At 44.6% G+C, this 18,831-nt stretch overlaps 2 protein-coding genes across 12 annotated transcripts in view; one reads left to right on the top strand and one right to left on the bottom strand.

The window, feature by feature from the left end:
- Positions 1-5,528, top strand: part of Nr2c2 (nuclear receptor subfamily 2 group C member 2) — a 71,981-nt gene extending 66,453 nt beyond the window's left edge. For all 11 annotated transcript variants that reach the window (XM_040738077.1, XM_040738082.1, XM_040738086.1 and 8 more), the window contains one exon: positions 180-5,528. In XM_040738077.1, the coding sequence (XP_040594011.1) occupies positions 180-354 (175 nt within the window). In that variant the 3' untranslated portion in view covers positions 355-5,528. The remainder of the gene's footprint in view (positions 1-179) is intronic.
- Positions 5,529-6,390: 862 nt separating this feature from the next.
- On the bottom strand, positions 6,391-14,887 carry Mrps25 (mitochondrial ribosomal protein S25). The gene is made up of 4 exons (XM_040738089.1): positions 14,696-14,887; positions 9,586-9,692; positions 7,283-7,370; positions 6,391-6,873 (listed from the first exon to the last, which is right to left on the bottom strand). The coding sequence occupies exons 1-4, from the start codon at positions 14,827-14,829 to the stop codon at positions 6,687-6,689; spliced, it is 516 nt and encodes a 171-aa protein (XP_040594023.1). The 5' UTR covers positions 14,830-14,887; the 3' UTR covers positions 6,391-6,686.
- Positions 14,888-18,831: the final 3,944 nt, after the last annotated feature.

Genomic DNA, 18,831 nt, shown 5'->3' on the forward strand with positions numbered 1-18,831 from the left:
TTTTTCTTCTTCATGTTTGACTTTTGTTGCTTTGTTTTTTAATTTAACAACAAAAGAGGCAGGTCCAATATAAGTCTGTTTAGTTCTGTGTGGTTCCAAAAAGACCTCCAGGAATTATCTTGGGCTGGGCCAGAAGCAGCCAGATGCCCCATTTCTCTAACGCCTACTCTTTCTTCCAGGTTGGCCAGGATTCTTGTCCGTCTGCCAGCACTTAGACTGATGAGCTCCAATATAACAGAAGAACTTTTTTTTACTGGTCTCATTGGCAATGTTTCAATAGACAGCATAATTCCCTACATCCTCAAGATGGAGACAGCAGAATATAATGGCCAGATCACCGGAGCCAGTCTATAGTGCACAGCCAGAAGCTGCCAACAGTGGAATGCCTCCTAGGACTGTCCAGGTGCAAGGGAAGGAAAGTAGCAATGTCTTGGTGTGTACAGGTGTCTCCAGTGTGTTAGCCACTTCCTCCTGTTCATCCCAGACAGCAGTAACTAAAGACGAGTTAGATTGCTTCCCTGCCCTAAGAAATGTTTTAATGCCTTTTGATGAAGCAGATTTTGGAACAATCTTTTAATTCAATTTATATTTAGAAATTCTCAAAGGGCAAAAAACAATACTGAAGTTTTATAATGTCAGAGACTAATATTGAAAGAACCTAAGAACAGTATGTGTAAATACATTTAAAAAAGGAAAAAAAAAAGAGTCCTTGGAATTAATAGCTACTAATTACCAGGGTAATGTTAGCACTTTCTAAGCACTTCTTATCAAATCTGCAATGTTAACATCTTGCCTGCAGATAGGGCAAATGGAAAACTCAGTCCTTTTTGTCAAAATGCTAATGATTTCTGTGAAAACTCACTAGGGTACAGGAGACAATCATTCACATTTAGAAGAGAGCAGCATTCCTAGCTTTGTGCAGTGGTGGTACTGAGCTAAATTCCTGTGAGTGAAATGTGGATTATTGGTATTAACCCACTAAGAGCTGCTGTGCCAGCCAGAGACGTGTATCTGCAGACTCTTCCAGAACCTGGCTTAAGTTCCTGTGATGAGAGTAATTCTCCAGTGACTGAAAGTATGCACAGCTCTCCCTACCAACTCATAGGAACTGGAGCCTTTGACCAAAAAAAATGCAAGGTGGGTGATCTGCACCCTTTAACAACACTTCATGAGTATGACCTGTAGTAATTCATGCTGTCCAGGGGTAGTGAGGGTTTCTATTCCTGGTGTGCCTGGAGAGGGGCCAGTATCTGTGATCATTCAGAACCTGCAGCTGAATGGGGGCTATGCCTCCTTGCTGCCTGGTGAGGGAGTAGGCCTTAGCTAGTGGAACAAAAGGCATCAAGATAAATTCTGATTATAAGTATTAATGGTTTTCAGTGTACTGGGACCCCATGCTATTCAGTTCTCCCAGGTATGAGCTAGTCCAACAAAGCTCTCTGGGGTGTTTGAAATAATAGAAGCAAACTGCCCTCTCTTTCAAAAGAGGATCCAAAAGCAATCCCCAGACAGGGCACATAGTGCAGGCCTGTAACCTCAGCACTTGGGAGGCTGAGTCAGGAGGATTAGATTCAGGGACAACCTTAGCAACTTAATGAGGAAACTCCTTTTGAGTTTTAAAAGAATCTGGGGAGTGAGGTGGGGTGGTGACTTAGTGGTAGAGTACTTGCCTAGCATGCACTAGGTCCTGGGTTCTATCCCCAGTACCCAAATCAAAAAGTAAAAGCAAAATAGTTATAATGACCATAGTTTCCAACAAGAGTGCAGAATTCAGTTCCAAGAAAGTCATATCTGACTTCTCTGTATTCCCATGGGTACAAGTTTGAAGCAGCTGGGGAAAAGTGGAAGGTTGGGATAGGCACTTGATATTTGCTTAACAGAAATTAAGAAAATTACATCCTAGGGTTAAGTTTGTATCTCTTGATGGACTATTAGGCTCAAGGCTAGACAGGCTGTTTCCTTTTGAGTTAATGACATCTTATTCACTGTTATTGGGACTTAGGTGCATATAGTATCTCTAGCTTCTAATTTCCAGCTAGATTTTGAAGACAGTATTGGAAAATAGTAGGAATGGCCAGTATAAAATGATGGAAAGGACTTAATTTTGTCAGCTTAGTTTTCTTTTATGTGTATATTCAAAATTAAGACGATGACTGGACATGAGTATAATATATTGGGTCTCTTTCATCTTTTTAGAGGGTTCCTACAGTACATCTGACCATCTTTGCTTGTCTTAGAATTTTACAATTGAGCATGCCAGTCATTTCTAGGCCACTCAGACAGGGCCTCGGCATCCCCCATCAGGCTATTTAGACCATGGTTGGATAAGAAGTGCCAACTTCTGATAAAAATGGCACTGGAGGGGGTGGAGAGCGGGGAGATTTTGCTTGGAAAAAGGTTGGTGATTCTAACCTACCCAGTCCTTTATAAATCCTGTCATTGGTAATTTACAGGGCCACTTTGGGCCAAATTCCTTTACTGGTTGTCCAAATATTTGTGGCCTTACCTTTAACACTTGCATCCACACAATGTTCTCATTAACTGAAATCATTTCAAACTTTGAGTGCTACTCCATTCCACCTTGTCAATTGGACCTAGGAAAGTCAACCCCAGTCATTTCTTAAGAGAGCAAGCCCAATCCAGTCAGTTTTCAGGGCTTTCCATCCTTGATTTTGGAGTCTGTGATACTCCTAAGTCTAATGAAGCAGAACAGGCTTGTGTAGACGCTCCTCTCTCAGGTAGGTAGATAGACACACACTGACTTGGCTACTCTCACTCAGGTAGGAGCCTGGCTAACTGGGCTCTTTTCCAGAAGTATCTCAAAGTTAAGATAGTTCCAGGTTAAAATTGGGATAAAATAGGTCAGGAGATATAGACAAAGACCAAATTCCCTAAGTAAGTCACTCTCCTCAGGTGTTCAATGCAGTGTGTCACCATCTTTCCAGTTTGCAGTGTGTACTGAGAAGGGCTTATTTACTACCCAGTCTCTTCCTGAGGCTGCAGTTTGGGTTGTGCTGTCTGGGTTTCTGTACTGAAGTTCAAGTGGAGTCACTTATGCCCTTGGCATGGTTCTCTAGTTTGTGTCAGTATTAGATGTGGACAGTATTTGAGATAGTTACTACATCAACCAAGGTGGCCAGTGTGACCCCCAAGTGGAGCAGCAGCATCTATACTATACACACTTGTTTCTTGAAAGGTAGTCCTGCTCATGCACTGCCCCTAATCAGCATCCTTGACAGCGGGATCTATCTTCTGGGTTGGGGGTGAGGGAGGGCGGATGGAATCTGGAAGCCTGGGTGTGTAGTGGGGCTCTTGGTGCTTCTAAAACTCTTCTAATCCAGGCCATAAAAAGCACCATCTGACTCCTGCTTTTCTCCAGCTTTTCTCCTGGGACCATCCCATGCTGGCAGAACAGGCACCCAACCTCTTGGTTTGCCCAACTTCCAGTCTCTAGATTATGTGGATCTTTACAAAAGTCTTAACTCTGATGTCAGTTTCTAAAGCCAACTCCAAAATGAGATGGAGTTGACCTAGGTGTTTTGTACAAGGTTCTGGACTTCCTCATTGAGTGCCTCCCATCAGTGCACTTTCTGTGCACAATCTGTCCCTTCAGCCGCACTGTGTATGTCCAGAATTACAGGCCTAGATGACTGAATGAATGTACATGTGTTCATATTATCTTTGTACAGTGTATATAACGTGTGTATATAGGTGTACATTATGTATACAGACATGTAGCCATGTATCCAAACTTCTATGTTGTCAAGAGTTGATGCTAGCGTTGCTAATGTGAATGGATGTGGGTATTGCAAGGTTCCCTTGACAGGGATGTACTGGTAAATTTCTTACCAACTTCATTTTCCTGGGACAGGGAGCTGCCTGGAAAGGGCCTGATAGGAGGGCAGTTTTCTAGGTTTAGAAGGGCCCAGAAGCTGGTGAAAGAGATGTTAGCCTAAACCTGCTTTTCACAAACCAGTTTAGCTTAACTTAGAAGGAACTTAGTGACTGAGACAGGCACTTGAAATACAGGGGGCTGTAGCAGTCTCATTTGTTTACCCTGTGCTCTGTCAGCAAGACTTGGGTACTGTCTGGCCCTAAAAATAACCAGCCTACCAAACATTCTTTAAAAACAATACTAATAACTAACTTGTGGCATATAAGCCACAAATAGTAAATTGGCCCTTTAACTAGAAGCAAGTGAGAGGTTATACTGACCTAACTATGTTCTACAAAAGTTGTAGTTAATAGTAAGAAAGCTAAGGCTGACATTTTCCCCATCCACTAGATCTTTTCTGATGAAATTTGTCCCCTGAGATTGGGATTTTAGACTGGGACAGGACTTGGGAGCCTGGCAGAGTTGCTAGTGGCCATGGTGAACAAGCACTTGGCCTAGAAGAAACCAAGTGTAAAAGCCTGCCTGGCCCACAAGGTTGTTGCTCTTTGTGTTTTAAGAAACAATTGTTAAGACTATAGTCCTCAGTGCCTTTGGTGAGATGTGGGTCATTTGGCTTCAGCTTCCCACTTTTGTCCCTGTCCTCACCCCTTGTGGTTGTTCAATCTTGCCTGTGTCAATTGCCTGTTGTGACAATCACACTATTCAAAGTGGCTTTCCAAGTGTAACACAGGGAAGCTTGGCGGTCTCTAAATGAATCCTTCCATTTTCTTTGGGGGCTATTGTCTTAGCAGCAACCTAAGAGTGAGTTTAAAAGTGGCTAAGGAAGGAGAAGAACATCAGACATTTCTAATGCTCAGCAATATGCACTTTCAGTTAATTTTCACTAATTTTGGTGTTTATACATGGAATGTAGGGAAAATGCTCAACATTATGTCACTATTAAGTTTTATTGTTTGGGTAACATTTGGTATAGACTGCACATTAAAAATGGCCTTTCTTTGGGAAAGTACCACCATCAGTTGCCATCCCAACAGCCTGCTCATTCACAGATGCCAATGTACACACAACTCAAGTGCTGGAATATTTTTCTAGTCTGTTTTCCCAATTAACTTGTAAATCAGTGTTCAACTAGTTTTATAACTGAGAAGCTGCACATTTTTCATAGTACCAACTAGTTTATACCTGTAGTTTGGATTTCTCTGTTAAGATACAGCGCATTATCTGCTCCCTTCCCCCCCTTTTTAAAGGACATCTACTAAAGGAAAGTCCAGTGTGGAATTTTCTTGGAACCGGTTGTATAACTCTGCCCTTCACACTATAGAAAACACCATGGATGCCATTACCTTTTGATTGCAGGTTTTAAACCTGGAGAGAACTACCATTTTGTAGCTTTTCTCCCTGTGTAAATGAGCTATGTGATGGCATTTAAAACTCGCATGTTCTTTTTAAATTGAATTTTCTATCTAATCAATGTCTTCAGTCCTGAAGGAGAATCTGCATCGTTGTGTCTATGTAGAGAGTTGCTGTGCATGGTTATGAGCGCCTTTTACTAAATGCTGTTCATTGTGGCTTTGTTGTTGTGGCTTAATACTACCTACATGAGGTTTATACTATTAAAGTAAATTAAAGACTAGCATGTGTACCACTCATCATTTTTTCCTCAGAACAGTAATGTGTGGCCTGAGCCCATTCTCTGACCTCCATCAACACCTTAACCTTGACCCAAGGTGACCTCCATCAGTTAGAAAGACTTTTGGTAGAAAAACTCAGACTGAACTCTCCATGGCCATCCAGCATGAAAGTAAGGACCCTACATAGACATAGAGCATGGTGGGTCTTAGGCATCAGACCCACATAATAGTTATTTGCTGTGGACCAAAAACATTGTCCTCAGATTCAGTAGTTGAATGAACTGATCTTAATGTCTTCTGGTCTTTACAATTGAGGGTTCAGAGGCCCAAATCAGATCCTTACAGCTGCCAGTGATACCTCAATATGAAAACTGTCACTTCAGAGGACCATCATGTCAACTCAGGTCCTTGTGTGGTCAGTTAGTTTCATGTGTATAAAAACTGTCACTCCTAAATAGGAAAAAACAGATTTAAAGAGATGATTTTTCCCAGTGCACCTGCATCTACTGCTCATAGGAAGGCCAGGCCATCAATGGTGCTATAGAAATTATCATCTACTTATATGTTGTTCCTGTAGCCTTTCCAGGCACAAGAGTCAGGACTAGGGTCAACCACACCTGTCCGTTATACATTAGAGCCACAGATGTCCACTCCATTACACCCCCTTCAGGCCTCCTGAATACAGGTCTGCTGCAAAATCACAAACCAGAGCCAGAGCAGAGGACAGAAAGGCACTATTCTGCAAATCTAAGCATGCCAGTTTCACTGCCTCCCTGAGGCCACCCTGATCCACAGAACTAGTTCCAGGACTGCCAGAGCTGTTACACAGAGAAACCCTGTCATAAAAAACAACAACAACAAAAAAAAAGTTACACGTATTCTTTTTCAACCTAGTAAGCAAGGGTTGAAAGTCAACATCAACTGGGCTCCAAGTGGCATCTTCACTCTCAAGGTCAGAAAGAGCCCCACTACAGCCAACAGATAAGAAGCCCTCAACAGCTTCCAGACTTACCATGTACAGGAAGACTAAATCTTTTATTGACATCTGTTCAGCAGCTGGCAACCCTATCCTTCTCCCCAAGTCCTTTAAATGGGCACGCAAGCAGGCTTTTCCATTGCAGAGAACTCCATCAGCCCATCTGAAATGATCTTGTTCAGACCTAAGTGCTGGCTTTCAGAGCAGCTTTGTACTTCCCTGTCATCTCCTTGGGTAAAGGCACCAGGCCAGGGCAGGGCACCTGCCCTTCCACTTCGCACATGCACTCCCGCAAGCAGTACTTCCGGGGGCCAAAGTTGGCTGGATGAGATCGCTGCTGCTTCTTCAGCTCCTCCTCCCTGAGGGTCTCCCTGCCAAGGAACACACATAGTAGAGCAAAGCATGACCAAGGGCTCCAGACAACAGGCAACCTCTTCCATGTGAGGGGAAAGGCACTAGGAAGCATCCCACAGGGAAAGGGCAATAGAGCCCGAGTCTTCAGAGACTTTCTTAGCTTCACTTACTTTCTTCCTGTCTTTCCCCACTCAAAGAGCAAAAAAGAAATTGGGGAACAGGGTCCAAGCTTCCCTTTAGCTGCATGCACCACAGGGATCATAGCAAGGGATTCGGTGACTTCAGCCTGAACTGACCCTGCCACCCAAGGTCTTGTTACTAACTGGGGCTCGGTACCTTCCCTCTCCATACCTTCCCTGCACATTCCTCTCACCTCACATGTTTGGGGCTAAGGTTTGCTCTTATCAGGTCAACCCAGTAACTCACTCTTTCTTGCCCAAAATTTTCTTTATGTGCTCCATGATCTCTTTGTTACTCTTGGTCTCCACATCTACCAGCACCTGCTCCCCAGAATCTGTAAACAAGAGGCACAAGGGGAGGAGAGCTGACTCAGGCATACTTCTCAGTCACAGCAGGCTGGGACTTACAGGTGTGTCGCCTCATCAGGTAGGATGATTGACAAATCAAGACCAGCTTGGCCTCCAATTTGCTTTTAATAGAATTCAATTTTTTAACTTTAATTATGTATATATGTGCATCCATGCATGAAAGTACAGGAACCTGAGGAGTCTAGAAGAGTATCAGACCTGTGAGCCATCTGACTCAGGTCCTCTGGAAATGAACCTTAATTGCCCTTAATTGTAAGTGCTCTTAATTGATAAGCCATTACTCCAGTCCAATAAATTTTGCATAACTCCCATTTCCCATTAAAAAAAACAAACATGAGCAGACAAATTCCTTTACAGATCACTGTAGCCCCCTTCCTATAATAATGCAGTTTTTGTTTGTTTCCAGACAGGGTTTCTCTATGTAGCCCTGGCTATCTTAAAACTCTGTAAAGACCAGGCTAGCTTCTAACTCAGATATCTGCCTATCTGTACAATGCAGTTTTTATAATTTACAATTCATATGGAAATGAAAAACTATAATTCTGAAATGAAAGTAAATGGGAAAGCTGGGGGTACAGTTCAAGGTAGAGCACTTGGCCAGTCCTAAGAGCTTGACACTCAAAAAAAATAACAGGTATCTTCTTCCCAAGTGTTGTATAGCTAACGGTACTATAACAAAGACAAAGACATGCCCAATAACATGCATACCGCCAAATGGGACAAAACAAAGCCCAAGACCAATTAACCCTTCTATTTACAGTCAGCTGTTTCTAGCAACAATGGCAAGAAAATTTCAACTTAAGCTTTTTCATCAAACACTGCAACAGGCTACTCACATGCAAATACACGTGTCTGTGCCCACATATGGAAGACAGGAAGAATCTGTGGAGTCTTCAAGCACTAAGAACTGTCTTCAAGTACTAAGTCATCTAGCTAGTCCAAGTTAAAACAATTTATAAAATTTATAAATGAATGTAGCTCATCAGATAGTACTTGTCCTGTTGGAAGCACCGGGTGCAGCCCCCACCATAACAAACAAACAAAAACACTACAGGAGAAAATCTTCATGACCAAGGAGCACTTTTTTTAGGCATGATATTTAAAGTATGATTCATAAAGCCAGTCAGTAACTTGAATTTGAAATTCCTTACTTTGTGTTATAGAAGATACTGTAAGCCGGAGATGGGAAGAAAATGTACATATATCTGATTGAATTCACAATGCAGGAAGATAACCTGACTCAGTGGCTAAGACTTTAAAGAGTGGACAATAGAAGGCACTAACTCAGGCGCAGACACTATTTGTGGAGGTGCATAACACCACTACTACCGAGACCAATGAATGAACTGAGACAAAAGACAACTGCTAAGATTAGTGAAGGAGTGTCATGCTTTGTTTCCAGATGATGTGACTGTAAGTAAAATGTCCTAAGCAATTCATAAAATCCCAGAAATGATGTCAAGAGACAAGGTACAAATGCAAAAGCCAACTACCACCAAACTACAAGAAACTGTAATAGTCAACATAATAAAAGCAAAACCATAGCCTGCCTTTCAGAAACTGGCAAACATATTCAAATTTATATAATCCCAGCATTCAGCAGGCCAAGGCAGGAGCACCACAAATTTAAGATTAGCCCGTGGATAAAATAAACAGCAAAGGACCTAGAATAACAAGGTAACTTGGGGAGGGGGAATAAAGTTGGTACCCAATTCGGTGAAAGAATTCAGAATTTCTCTCTCTCTCTCTCTCTCTCTCTCTCTCTCTCTCTCTCTCTCTCTCTCTCTCTCTCTCTCTCTCTCTCTCTCACACACACACACACACACACACACACACACACACACACACACAAGCACACACCTTCAAACACACTACCACTGGAGCTATGGACATACATCCCCAGCAAAGGATATCTGCTTTCATTCCTTAAGCTCATTGACAAAGACTGAAAATATACCAGCACACAGCAGCAAAGGGATGTGAGTAGATTAGCCCACATGATAGGCAGAGAACAGGAGATAAGCTGGAGAAAGACAGGTTAGGGAGCGGGGTCCAGACCTTGGCAGCCATTGTGTACCTGCAAAGAGAAGCTAAGGGCCAGTGTTATTTAGATAGCTCGTCTGCTACCTTCACAGAGGACTGGAAAAGGGTAAGTAAGTGGTTCTTCCATGCCTCACTCACCTAGATAGAACCGCAGGAAGGGCGATGGCGTCATGTTCTTAAACAGCATGATCTGGACCCAAGGGTTCTTATACTGGATCTGAGGGATGTTGAAGAACACAAATTTCCTGCAGAAAGCAAGCAATGAGCCCATGTAACAGCTTTCTAGAAATGAACCCATATGCACCTCCATGTCTGATGTCAGAGCACTTCAGATCTCCAACTCCTTTCAGCTTTGTTGACTGCATTACACTTCTTTCTCTTAGCTGGTTCTACTCCCTGCTATTAGCTTTCTTTGGTAGGTCTCCCACAACTCTGACATCTTGGGCTCTCAGGACCTCCATGTAGGAGCTGCCTTGCTAAATGCCTGACTTCAACAGCTTTCCTTAACAGCATACCCCTTTCTGTATCCTCCTTGACTAAATCCAGAACTACATGGCTGAAGCTATCAACTACATGCTGAAGCTATCAAGTTGTTCTTGTTTGGGCTGAAACTTGGACTCTCTAAGACTTGCATTTACGTAAGCCTTGACTGGTTGATGGGTTTCTTTCCTACTTACCCTGCTTTGGTTTTTCAAGACAGGGTTTTTCTGTGTAGTCCTGGCTGTCTTAGAACTCACTCTGTAAACCAGACTGGCCTCGAACTCAAAAATCCACCTGCCTCTGCCTCCTGAATGCTGAGATTGAAGGTGTGTGCCACCACCTCCCAGCTTGGTTGATGGCTTCTAAACAGAAAATCCACCAGGCTCAGGAATTGTTGCAGGATTAGCAGAGTGGGTGTCTGGTCCTGAGGTCACCACTCCCTTTATTCCATTTAGCATCAGGCCCTTCTTTAACTTTTTTATCTCCTTGAGCACAGAAGATGGCTCCATCCTTACATATCCTGGTGCTCTCCTCGAATTGTGCATTTTATATGTTTTCCTTTGCCCTATTTGTTCCTTTTCATTGTAGAACTGCATAACAACTTGACACAGTCAATGCTAGGCTTTCTTGAAATCTCTATCAACATCATCAATCCAAATCTCCTTAAGTTAGTCTCTGGAAGATTTTTTTTGGACAAGGGCAAAAAGCATTCACATCCTTTGCCAAAATATCACAGTGTTCTTTAAGCCAACTACTAATATTTTACCCTATGAATCCTCTTGAGTGGGGCCCCCACAGTTTATGGTGCCCTCATCACCATTGTCTTACATGTTCCTGCTAGGATTGCTCAGTAAGCCTCACGTAAAAGTGTTCAAATGCATTTCTAGTCCAAAGTCCCAACGCTTTCCATATTCTTCCAATAAGCATGATCAGGCCTGTCATGTCAATACCCCAGTCCTTGGTACCAATTTCTGTTTTAGTTACTGTTCTGTTAATGTGAAGAGACACCATGACTAAGGAAACCTTTATAAAAGAAAGAATTTAATTGGGAACCTGTTTATAGTTATAGTTATTCCATTATCACCATGTAAGGGAGTACAGTGGCAGGCAGACAGGCATGGTGCTGAAGAAGTAGCTGAGGGCTTACATCTGATCTGCAAGTTGCAGGCAAGAGATGCTGAGCCTGAAATGGGCTTTTGAAACCTCAAGTCCCATCCTCAGCAACACACTTTCCCCCAACTTCAACCAGGCCATATCTTCTTTTTTTTTTTTTTAAAGATTTATTTTATTTATTATGAATACAACATCCTGCCTCCATGTATGTCTGCATGCAAGAAGAGGGCACAAGATCTCATTACAGATGGTTGTGAGCCACCATGTGGTTGCTGGGAATTGAACTCAGGACCTCTGGAAGAGCAGTCAGTGCTCTTAACCTCTGAGCCATCTCTCCAGCCCCAGGCCATACCTTCTAATCCTTCTAAAACAGTGCCACTCTTTGGTGACTAAGCATTCTAAGCACGGGGGAGGGGGAACATTCTCATTCAAACCACCACACCATGCAATGGCTTTCTAGAAATAAATCTATGTAAGAGTTTTTCCTCTGAAATTCTGTGCATACCTTTTCCATGGAGAAAGCCCAGGACTTGCCGCAGATTATAAAAGGGAGCTGCCTCCAGAAAAGTGAGGGAAATAGGCAGAGTATTGGTGTGTCCCCATCACTTGCAATTCTGTAAGTATCAGGTCACTAAGGGAAACAAACCAATGCTGTCTACAGAGCTCCCCATCACCAAGCCCAGAGTGCTGTGCACAAAGGGTTGCACCTCCATGTGTCCAGCAAACACATTACTGACAAGGCTCCTTAGAGAGCACTGTGTACTAAGCATTACATAAGTGTTTATGATACAGACATGAAAGAAAACCTTGAATTGTAGAAGGCTGAAATCAGGTAACTTTGAATACACTAAACTACATGGCAAAAAATGTCAAAAACAAATTCAACATCTGCTGAATGGGTGTGGTTACACACCTGTAATTCCAGCAGCACTCCAGTGCCTGAGACAAGAGGATGGAATCCAAGGTCAACCTGGGCTACACAGAGCTCAAATAAAAAGCATTAACATTTTCCAAGTCATTAAAAAAAATCTGTTAAACATTAAAAAGTGCTAATTCTGCTAAAATAGCATTGCACACAATTCACACACACACAATAGGAGGTGTGTGTGAACTTCCTTAACCTGTCTGGCAGTCCGTTTATGACTAAAAGCTTTAAAGCATCCTGACTCTTAATTTTATTCCCTTTTTAGATACCTCTGCATCTGAATGAACAGAATGGAACAGAAGGTAAAGATGCTGACATTCAGGCTACAGTATTTAGACCAGCACGGTGCACCAATGCTTAATGCCAAGAAGACAGCCCTCCTGGTTATCAGGTTCCTACACCACTAGTCCAGATTCAAGAAGCATCTACAAATAATTTCAGGGATGAAACTGACTTAACAGAAAGCCTGCCTGAAACCACTTAAGACTACCACAACTGGGACAGAATCTGCAATTAAAGTGACAAAAGTGAAATGATTAATCACCAGTAAAACAAAGGGACTTGTTAAACCAGAAAATTAATCATAGTATATCTTTCTCTCAAAGTCACAGTAACATGAATACTGTTGGTGTTTAAATCAGAGAATTCACCGTCTCTCTGAACTTCAGAAGTAATGTAGGGCCGACTGGCAGAAAGGGATGCAGATGTGGGTGTGGGCAGTGGCAATGGCCATGAGAACCACTTTCCTCTTCCAGCAGGGCGAGTCTGCAAGCAATGTTTTACTTAGAAAAATAAAAGGGGGGCTGGGGAGATGGTTCAGTCAGTAAAGTGCTTGGTGCACAAGCATGAAGATCAGAGTCTGAACCCTAGAACCCACTTACAAACAAAAAAAGCTAGAGGGCTATAGAGATGACTCTGTGGTTAAGAGCACTTGTTGATCTTGAAGAGGACCTAGATTCAGTTCCCAGCACCCACATGGCAGCTCACAACTGTCTGTAACTCCCATTCCAGGAATTCTGACTCCCTCTACTGACTTTTGTGGGCACCAGGCATGCCATGTGGTACACATACATACATGGACTCAAGTATTTTAAAAAGCCAGTGAGGTGTGGTGACACACACCTTTAAACTCAGTAGTCAGGAAGCAGAGAGAGGCAAGATCTCTGTAAGCTGGAGGCTAGCCTGTTCCAGGCCAGCTAAGGACACACAGTGAGACTCAGTCTCAACTAAAACTTAAAGATTTTATTTGGGACTGGACAAAATGGTCCAGCAGTTAAGAGTGTTTACTGTTTTCCCAGAGGACCTGAAGTCAGTTCCCAGTTTCCAGTACCCACATCAGGCATCTCACAACTGTCTGTAACTCCAGTTCCAGGGAATCCAATGCCCTCTGGCCTCAGCAAGCACCTGCACACCCCCCCACGTACACAGTCTGAATAAACTCAGAGAGGCACACAACACAGAGAGAGATAAGAATAGAAGAAGAGGAGGAGGAGGAGGAGGAGGAGGAGGAGGAGGAAGAAGAAGAAGAAGAAGAAGAAGAAGAAGAAGAAGAAGAAGAAGAAGAAGAAGAAGAAGAAGAAGAAGAAGAAGAAGAAAAGAAGAAAGGCAGGCAGGCCAGGTGTGGTGGTGACACTTGTACTCTCAGCACTAGGAGGGAGGGATGGAGACAAGACACTCTCCAGGGCTTGCTGACCAGCCTAGGTGAGACCATGAGGCCCACAGAAGAGCCACTATTTCATAAAAACAAGTTTGCCAGCTCCTTTGGTTGACAGCTGGACAGACCCTCAGCAGGCCTCTGCTCCTTCCCGTCCCAAAGCAGACTGAGGTCCCAACATCACAGAGCCTTGTGCAAACATACCAGACGCACAGCCAAATACTAGAACCAAATTGGCACCAAGAATCTTAGAATAGTACTTACTGAGAACCAATGACCAAAGGTCAGTACCTGTGGCACTCTGCCTGGTACTTTATTCTCCCCAACTCCCATCTCCAAGACACAGACTTTTCCGGTGTTACAACTAAAAGGTATGGTCAGAAGTTGAACGAACTACTGCAAGGTCACACAACTAGTTAAGGAAGAGGCCTCAGCTGCTTTTGCTCTGGGCTTCTAACATACAGGCCTATCACGCTCTGCGTTCTGAGAGCTTCGTCTTAAAAGCATGAATCCCTGACAAAGTAGAGCTCGAGTCGTCTGGTCCACCGACACCCAGTCTTCCAGAAGGCCCGTACCCCCCAACAGATACCAATGTAGCAGATCCTAGCTCTTGGGAGTCACTTGACCAGAGAAAATGGCTAGGAGGCAGCTTCTGGCTCCCTGGAAGACAAGGCCAGACCACTCTCCGCCAGAATTACTCTCCTTTCTCATTCTGATTCTTCCCACAAACCCACTCCTGTCTACAGTCATGGGCTGGTTTCTGGTACTGAATCTGGCGTTTCGGGTGCTCAGCGAAGGTTCAGTGAGTACTGAAGGGTCCAAGGCATTGCTCAGAGAGGCTAACGGGTCAATGAAGCCTTTCAGTCGTCAGCTGTCCTAAGCTGCAGCTAGCCGTGGTGTGCACAGGTGCGGAAACTTACCGCTCCGCTCCCCTCGACAGTTTCCCGAGCCACACGGCGGCTCGCGGCGTCCGAGCTGCCAACCCTGGAGTGGCGTGGCGCTCGGGTTTCTATCGGGACTTGCCGGGATGGCCTCCACCGCGTCAACTTCTCACTGAACCCCGCGCGCACACTGACCTGGCGCCTTCGCCCAGCTCCCCGTGCGTGTTGTAGTTCACGGTCATGACCTTCACCGATTCCTTGAATATCACGTCCCCGCGGCTCAAGTACTGCAGCGTGCGGCGGATCGGGAAGCGACCCTTCATAGGCATGGCGGCGACAGCAGCTTCTCAAGCTGCGGACCCGCGCGTCTCCACGACGCGCAGAATCTCGGGAGACACCTCCCGGCAGGCCACACAGCCGCGAGGCAGCCTGGGACTTGTAGTCTCGGCACTGGGTCTCAAACGCTCCTGCGCTGCAAGTCAACTGGTCATTTTGCTCTTACAGAAACCAAGTGTCCTCTCACCAGATCTCCGGTTCTGAAGAGCTCGACCGAGATGTCGCTATTGAGGCAATAAAAAACTTAAAAAAACAAAAACTGATTTTCGGGGCTGGAGAAATGGCTCAGTGGGCACGGGCTACTCTTCTAAAGGTTCTGAGTTCAATTCCCAGCAACCACATGGTAGCTCACAACCATCTATAATAGGATCTGATGCCTTCTTCTGGCCCGCAGAACACTCGTCCATAAAATATAAGTAAATAAAAATTAAAAAAAAACGTATTTGCAGAGTAGGAAAGAACGTGACTTGCTCTGGCGCAGCAGGTCGGCTCTGAAGGACCCTGCTCGGAAGAAGAGTCTTTCTTATTTGCTTGTGAAGAAGAGTCTCTGTGACAGATACTGCGCTGTAGGACGGCTAGTCAACAATATGTCACGCAAGCTGTAATTTTTTAAAGATTTTTATCTTATCTGTGTGTTCTGTCTGTGCATTATGTGAGTGCTATGCCCGCCGAGGCCAGAAGGGGGCGTCGGGTCCCCTGAAACTGGCGTGACACACTGCTGTGTGCGGTCATGTGGAAGCTGGAAACTGAATGCTGGTCCTGTGCAAGAGCAGCAAGTGCACTTAACTGCTGAGCCATCCCTCCAGTAGTCCTGCACACTGTGGTTTTACTGTAATTTTTATCATTGTTCATAGGTGAAATGGGTTTTTCTTCAGGCTTCCCAGGATTTTTCCTTTGTGCTTAGTTTATGTAGTTTCATGTATGCAGATAGTTTCAGATAGTTTTAGTATTTGCCCTGCTTTGTGTTCTTTGAGCTTCCTGGTTATTTGGCTTTGAGTGTGGTTGGTGTGGTTGAGACTGGACCTCGGTGTAGCCCAGGTTGGGCTTGAAGCCCTGATCCTCCTGTCTCTGTAGATTCCCAAGTGCTGGGATTATAGGCATGTGTTTTACATGTTTTAATAAAAACTCTCCTGCCCCACCACCTGATGCTGCAACGATGAACGGCACACTTACTGAAAGTGAAAGTATTTATTGTTGAAATTACTCACAAGAGACAAACAAGTAACCCAGATGAGCCGAGTAGTTTTCCACCACCGAACTGGAAGCCAGAAGTGTTCAGTTCTATTTCTACCTCTCTCCTTGAGACAGGTTTTTCACTGATCCTGGAACTAGGTTGCTAGGTTGGTGGCCAGAAGCACCAGCAATTGGGATTATAACTCATGCTTCTGGGGTTACAAGCACAACTGACCTCGCCTGGATTTTTACATGGGTGCTCGGCTCCAAACTCAGGCCCTCAGGTTTGTGGAGCAGGCATTCTTACCCACTGAGCCATCTCCGCAGCTCCCAGCTGTTTGTTTTAGACTTACTTACGTGGAATGTTTTGCCTGCATGTGTGTAGGTGCATCACTGATAAGCTTCAGTCAGGACTCCACCGTTAGGTCTTGTCCGAAGAGGAAAAAGGTAAACTTCCTGAGCGTACTGCCAGAGGGCAGCAGGCACGGGGAACCGCCTGCCATCCAACTGTTCTCACATGTTGTTTGATTGGTTGCTGTAATGCACAGCTTGCAGTTCAGTTTCTTGTCTGGTGATTCCAATGTGAGTGTAGTTGTGTTGCTTGCTCACATTTTAGGATGCTTGTAAGTAAGGTTCCTACTTCCAGGGTGAAGACTGTTTGCTGTAGCTATAGTGTCCAGAGCTTGGAGTTCCTGGCTCTGCAGTCTCTTGCTGCTCTGATCCTACTATCTATCCTGGATCCTTGGGGGAAATATGAAGTACAGAAGGATGTGTTCTATGATCTTAGGATTAACTTTGAGGCCATGGCTGTCACACATTTCTTAATTCCCTTCTTCGCCTTCAGACAAAGGCTGCAAGGGACTGGAGTGGTAGCATTACATTTGTCCCAAATGAGTAAGTTTGGTGAAATTTCTCCATTTGCACAAGCCTTTGCTAGGAGACTCTGGTGACAAAGAACTTTCCCTTCCTCTGCCATAGCTATAGGAGCTTTCTCGGTGCCTCACCACTAGAACTAATAGGAGCAGCCTTTTCAGGAAGAAAGGAAGGCCTCACTGTGCCTGGTAGACAAGTCAGCCTCCAGGGCTTGTCAAGGCTATCTGCCAGGCTTGGTCAGTGCAGACATGTGATCCCAGCAACTCTGGAGATGGAGGCACAGGATCATAAGTTCAAGGCCTGCATGGGTACAAAGTGAATTCGAAGCCAGCTCAGGGAACTTAGCAAGATCCTGCCTGGAAAATAAGAGTTAGTAGTAGTAGAGCACATGCCTGGTGTGCACAAGGCCCTATCTTCAATCACAGCCCTGCAACAACAAACAAAAAAGCTACTGCTGGCAATCCTACCAGTCATGGCTTCTGCTGCAATCATCAGAGCTTGGCTGACCCTGAACTCACCACTCCACATGTTGGGAGGACATTAAGCCCTGCAAAAATCAGTCCCCTAATGGTCCCAAGAAAGGCTACTGGTTTCCATTCTGTCCAGCTGCTGCTTTTTTTTTTTCCTGGTTTTTCCAGACAGAGTTTCTCTGTGGCTTTGGAGGCTGTCCTGGAACTAGCTCTTGTAGACCAGGCTGACCTCGAACTCACAGAGATCCATCTGCCTCTGCCTCCCGAGTGCTGGGACTAAAGACATGCGCCACCACCGCCTGGCCCTTTTTAATTTGTTAATTTATTGCTGCTTCTTCTAAGAAGCTAAAATCAGAAGTGCTAACCTAAAATTCTACAGTGATTAAAACTCTGCTAGGCTCCTGAGGAGACTTCAGGTCTAGTCACAGACGACATTGCAGCCACAGGAAAATCCTGTGTCCCACACACATGGCTTGAGGTCCTGAATCAGACAGCCCTGGGCAGGGTCCCAGAGGGACAACACTGAGCAAGTTGAGTGTTGTTACCACTTCCTTTGCTTGTTAGCTGAAAGATTCAATAAGATGGCCCTTAATTATACTGAGCTCTGGCCCACAGTGAACACTGGATACAAAAACCCCTCAGCAGGCTCCAGGCCCAGATGAAGTCACTGTATAAAGTACCCAACTTCTTTCTAGATTGCTCATATGCTCTTTTTGGTCAGCATAGTAGCAGAGCCCTCCTCCACCATTCCTGAGGCAACATAAACCCTCCTTGGTACTGATGGCCAAGTGAGTCATGAGTTTCCACTTTGTCAAGTAACACAAAGGCCTGCTGGCAGAGCTGGGATAAGTGGGAAACGTGCCTTCCAGTGGAGGTCCCAGGTCCCCCACCCCTGAGCCTGCTGTTTCTGGTGTAAAGTGGGACAGGACTGCAAAGGGTCCTTAGTTTGTTAGAAGGGGACAGAGACAAAGCTTTTAAGAGAAAAGCCAGCTTCACAGGACTACCAGAAATCCTCAGTTTCTGTGGGAAGGGAATGGTAGGACTGGGCGGGATCTGGGCTGTGTTTGGGTAAAACAGCTCCTTTAATGCTTACTTTGCAACACAAGGACCTGAGCTTGAGTCTCAGAACCCACAAATGTGTTGATTGTGGTTATATGCATTTGTAATCCCAGGCTGAAGAGGGGAAGACAAGAGGACCCCTGGGATGCTGGCCAGCCAATCTAGCCAAAGCGAGAGCGTTAGGATGAGAAACTGACTAAAAGGTGGACGGCTTTCTAAGGCAAATATCCAAGGTTATCCTCTGGCCTCCATGTACACATGCAAACATTACACACACACACACACACACACACACACACACACACACACTACAAAAGGGGGATTGTGGTGATACAATATTTATGATTTATTAAAGCTTGCCTGATGATACAGAAAGCAAAGCTAGCCATAAGCCACAGAGCCAGGTAATGGTGAGACACA

This window comes from Mesocricetus auratus, unplaced genomic scaffold, assembly GCF_017639785.1.
Source record: "Mesocricetus auratus isolate SY011 unplaced genomic scaffold, BCM_Maur_2.0 Super-Scaffold_100676, whole genome shotgun sequence".
NCBI lineage: Eukaryota > Metazoa > Chordata > Mammalia > Rodentia > Cricetidae > Mesocricetus > Mesocricetus auratus.

Excerpts from the sequence above, each read along its gene's own strand:
- Mrps25 (XM_040738089.1), bottom strand. The coding sequence starts at position 14,829 with ATGCCTATGAAGGGTCGCTTCCCGATCCGCCGCACGCTGCAGTACTTG. Across the intron at positions 7,371-9,585 it reads CTTCCTGCGGTTCTATCTAG|ATTCTGGGGAGCAGGTGCTG; the intron begins GTGAGTGAGGCA and ends TCTTGTTTACAG. Across the intron at positions 6,874-7,282 it reads AAAATTTTGGGCAAGAAAGA|GGAGACCCTCAGGGAGGAGG; the intron begins GTGAGTTACTGG and ends GTTCCTTGGCAG.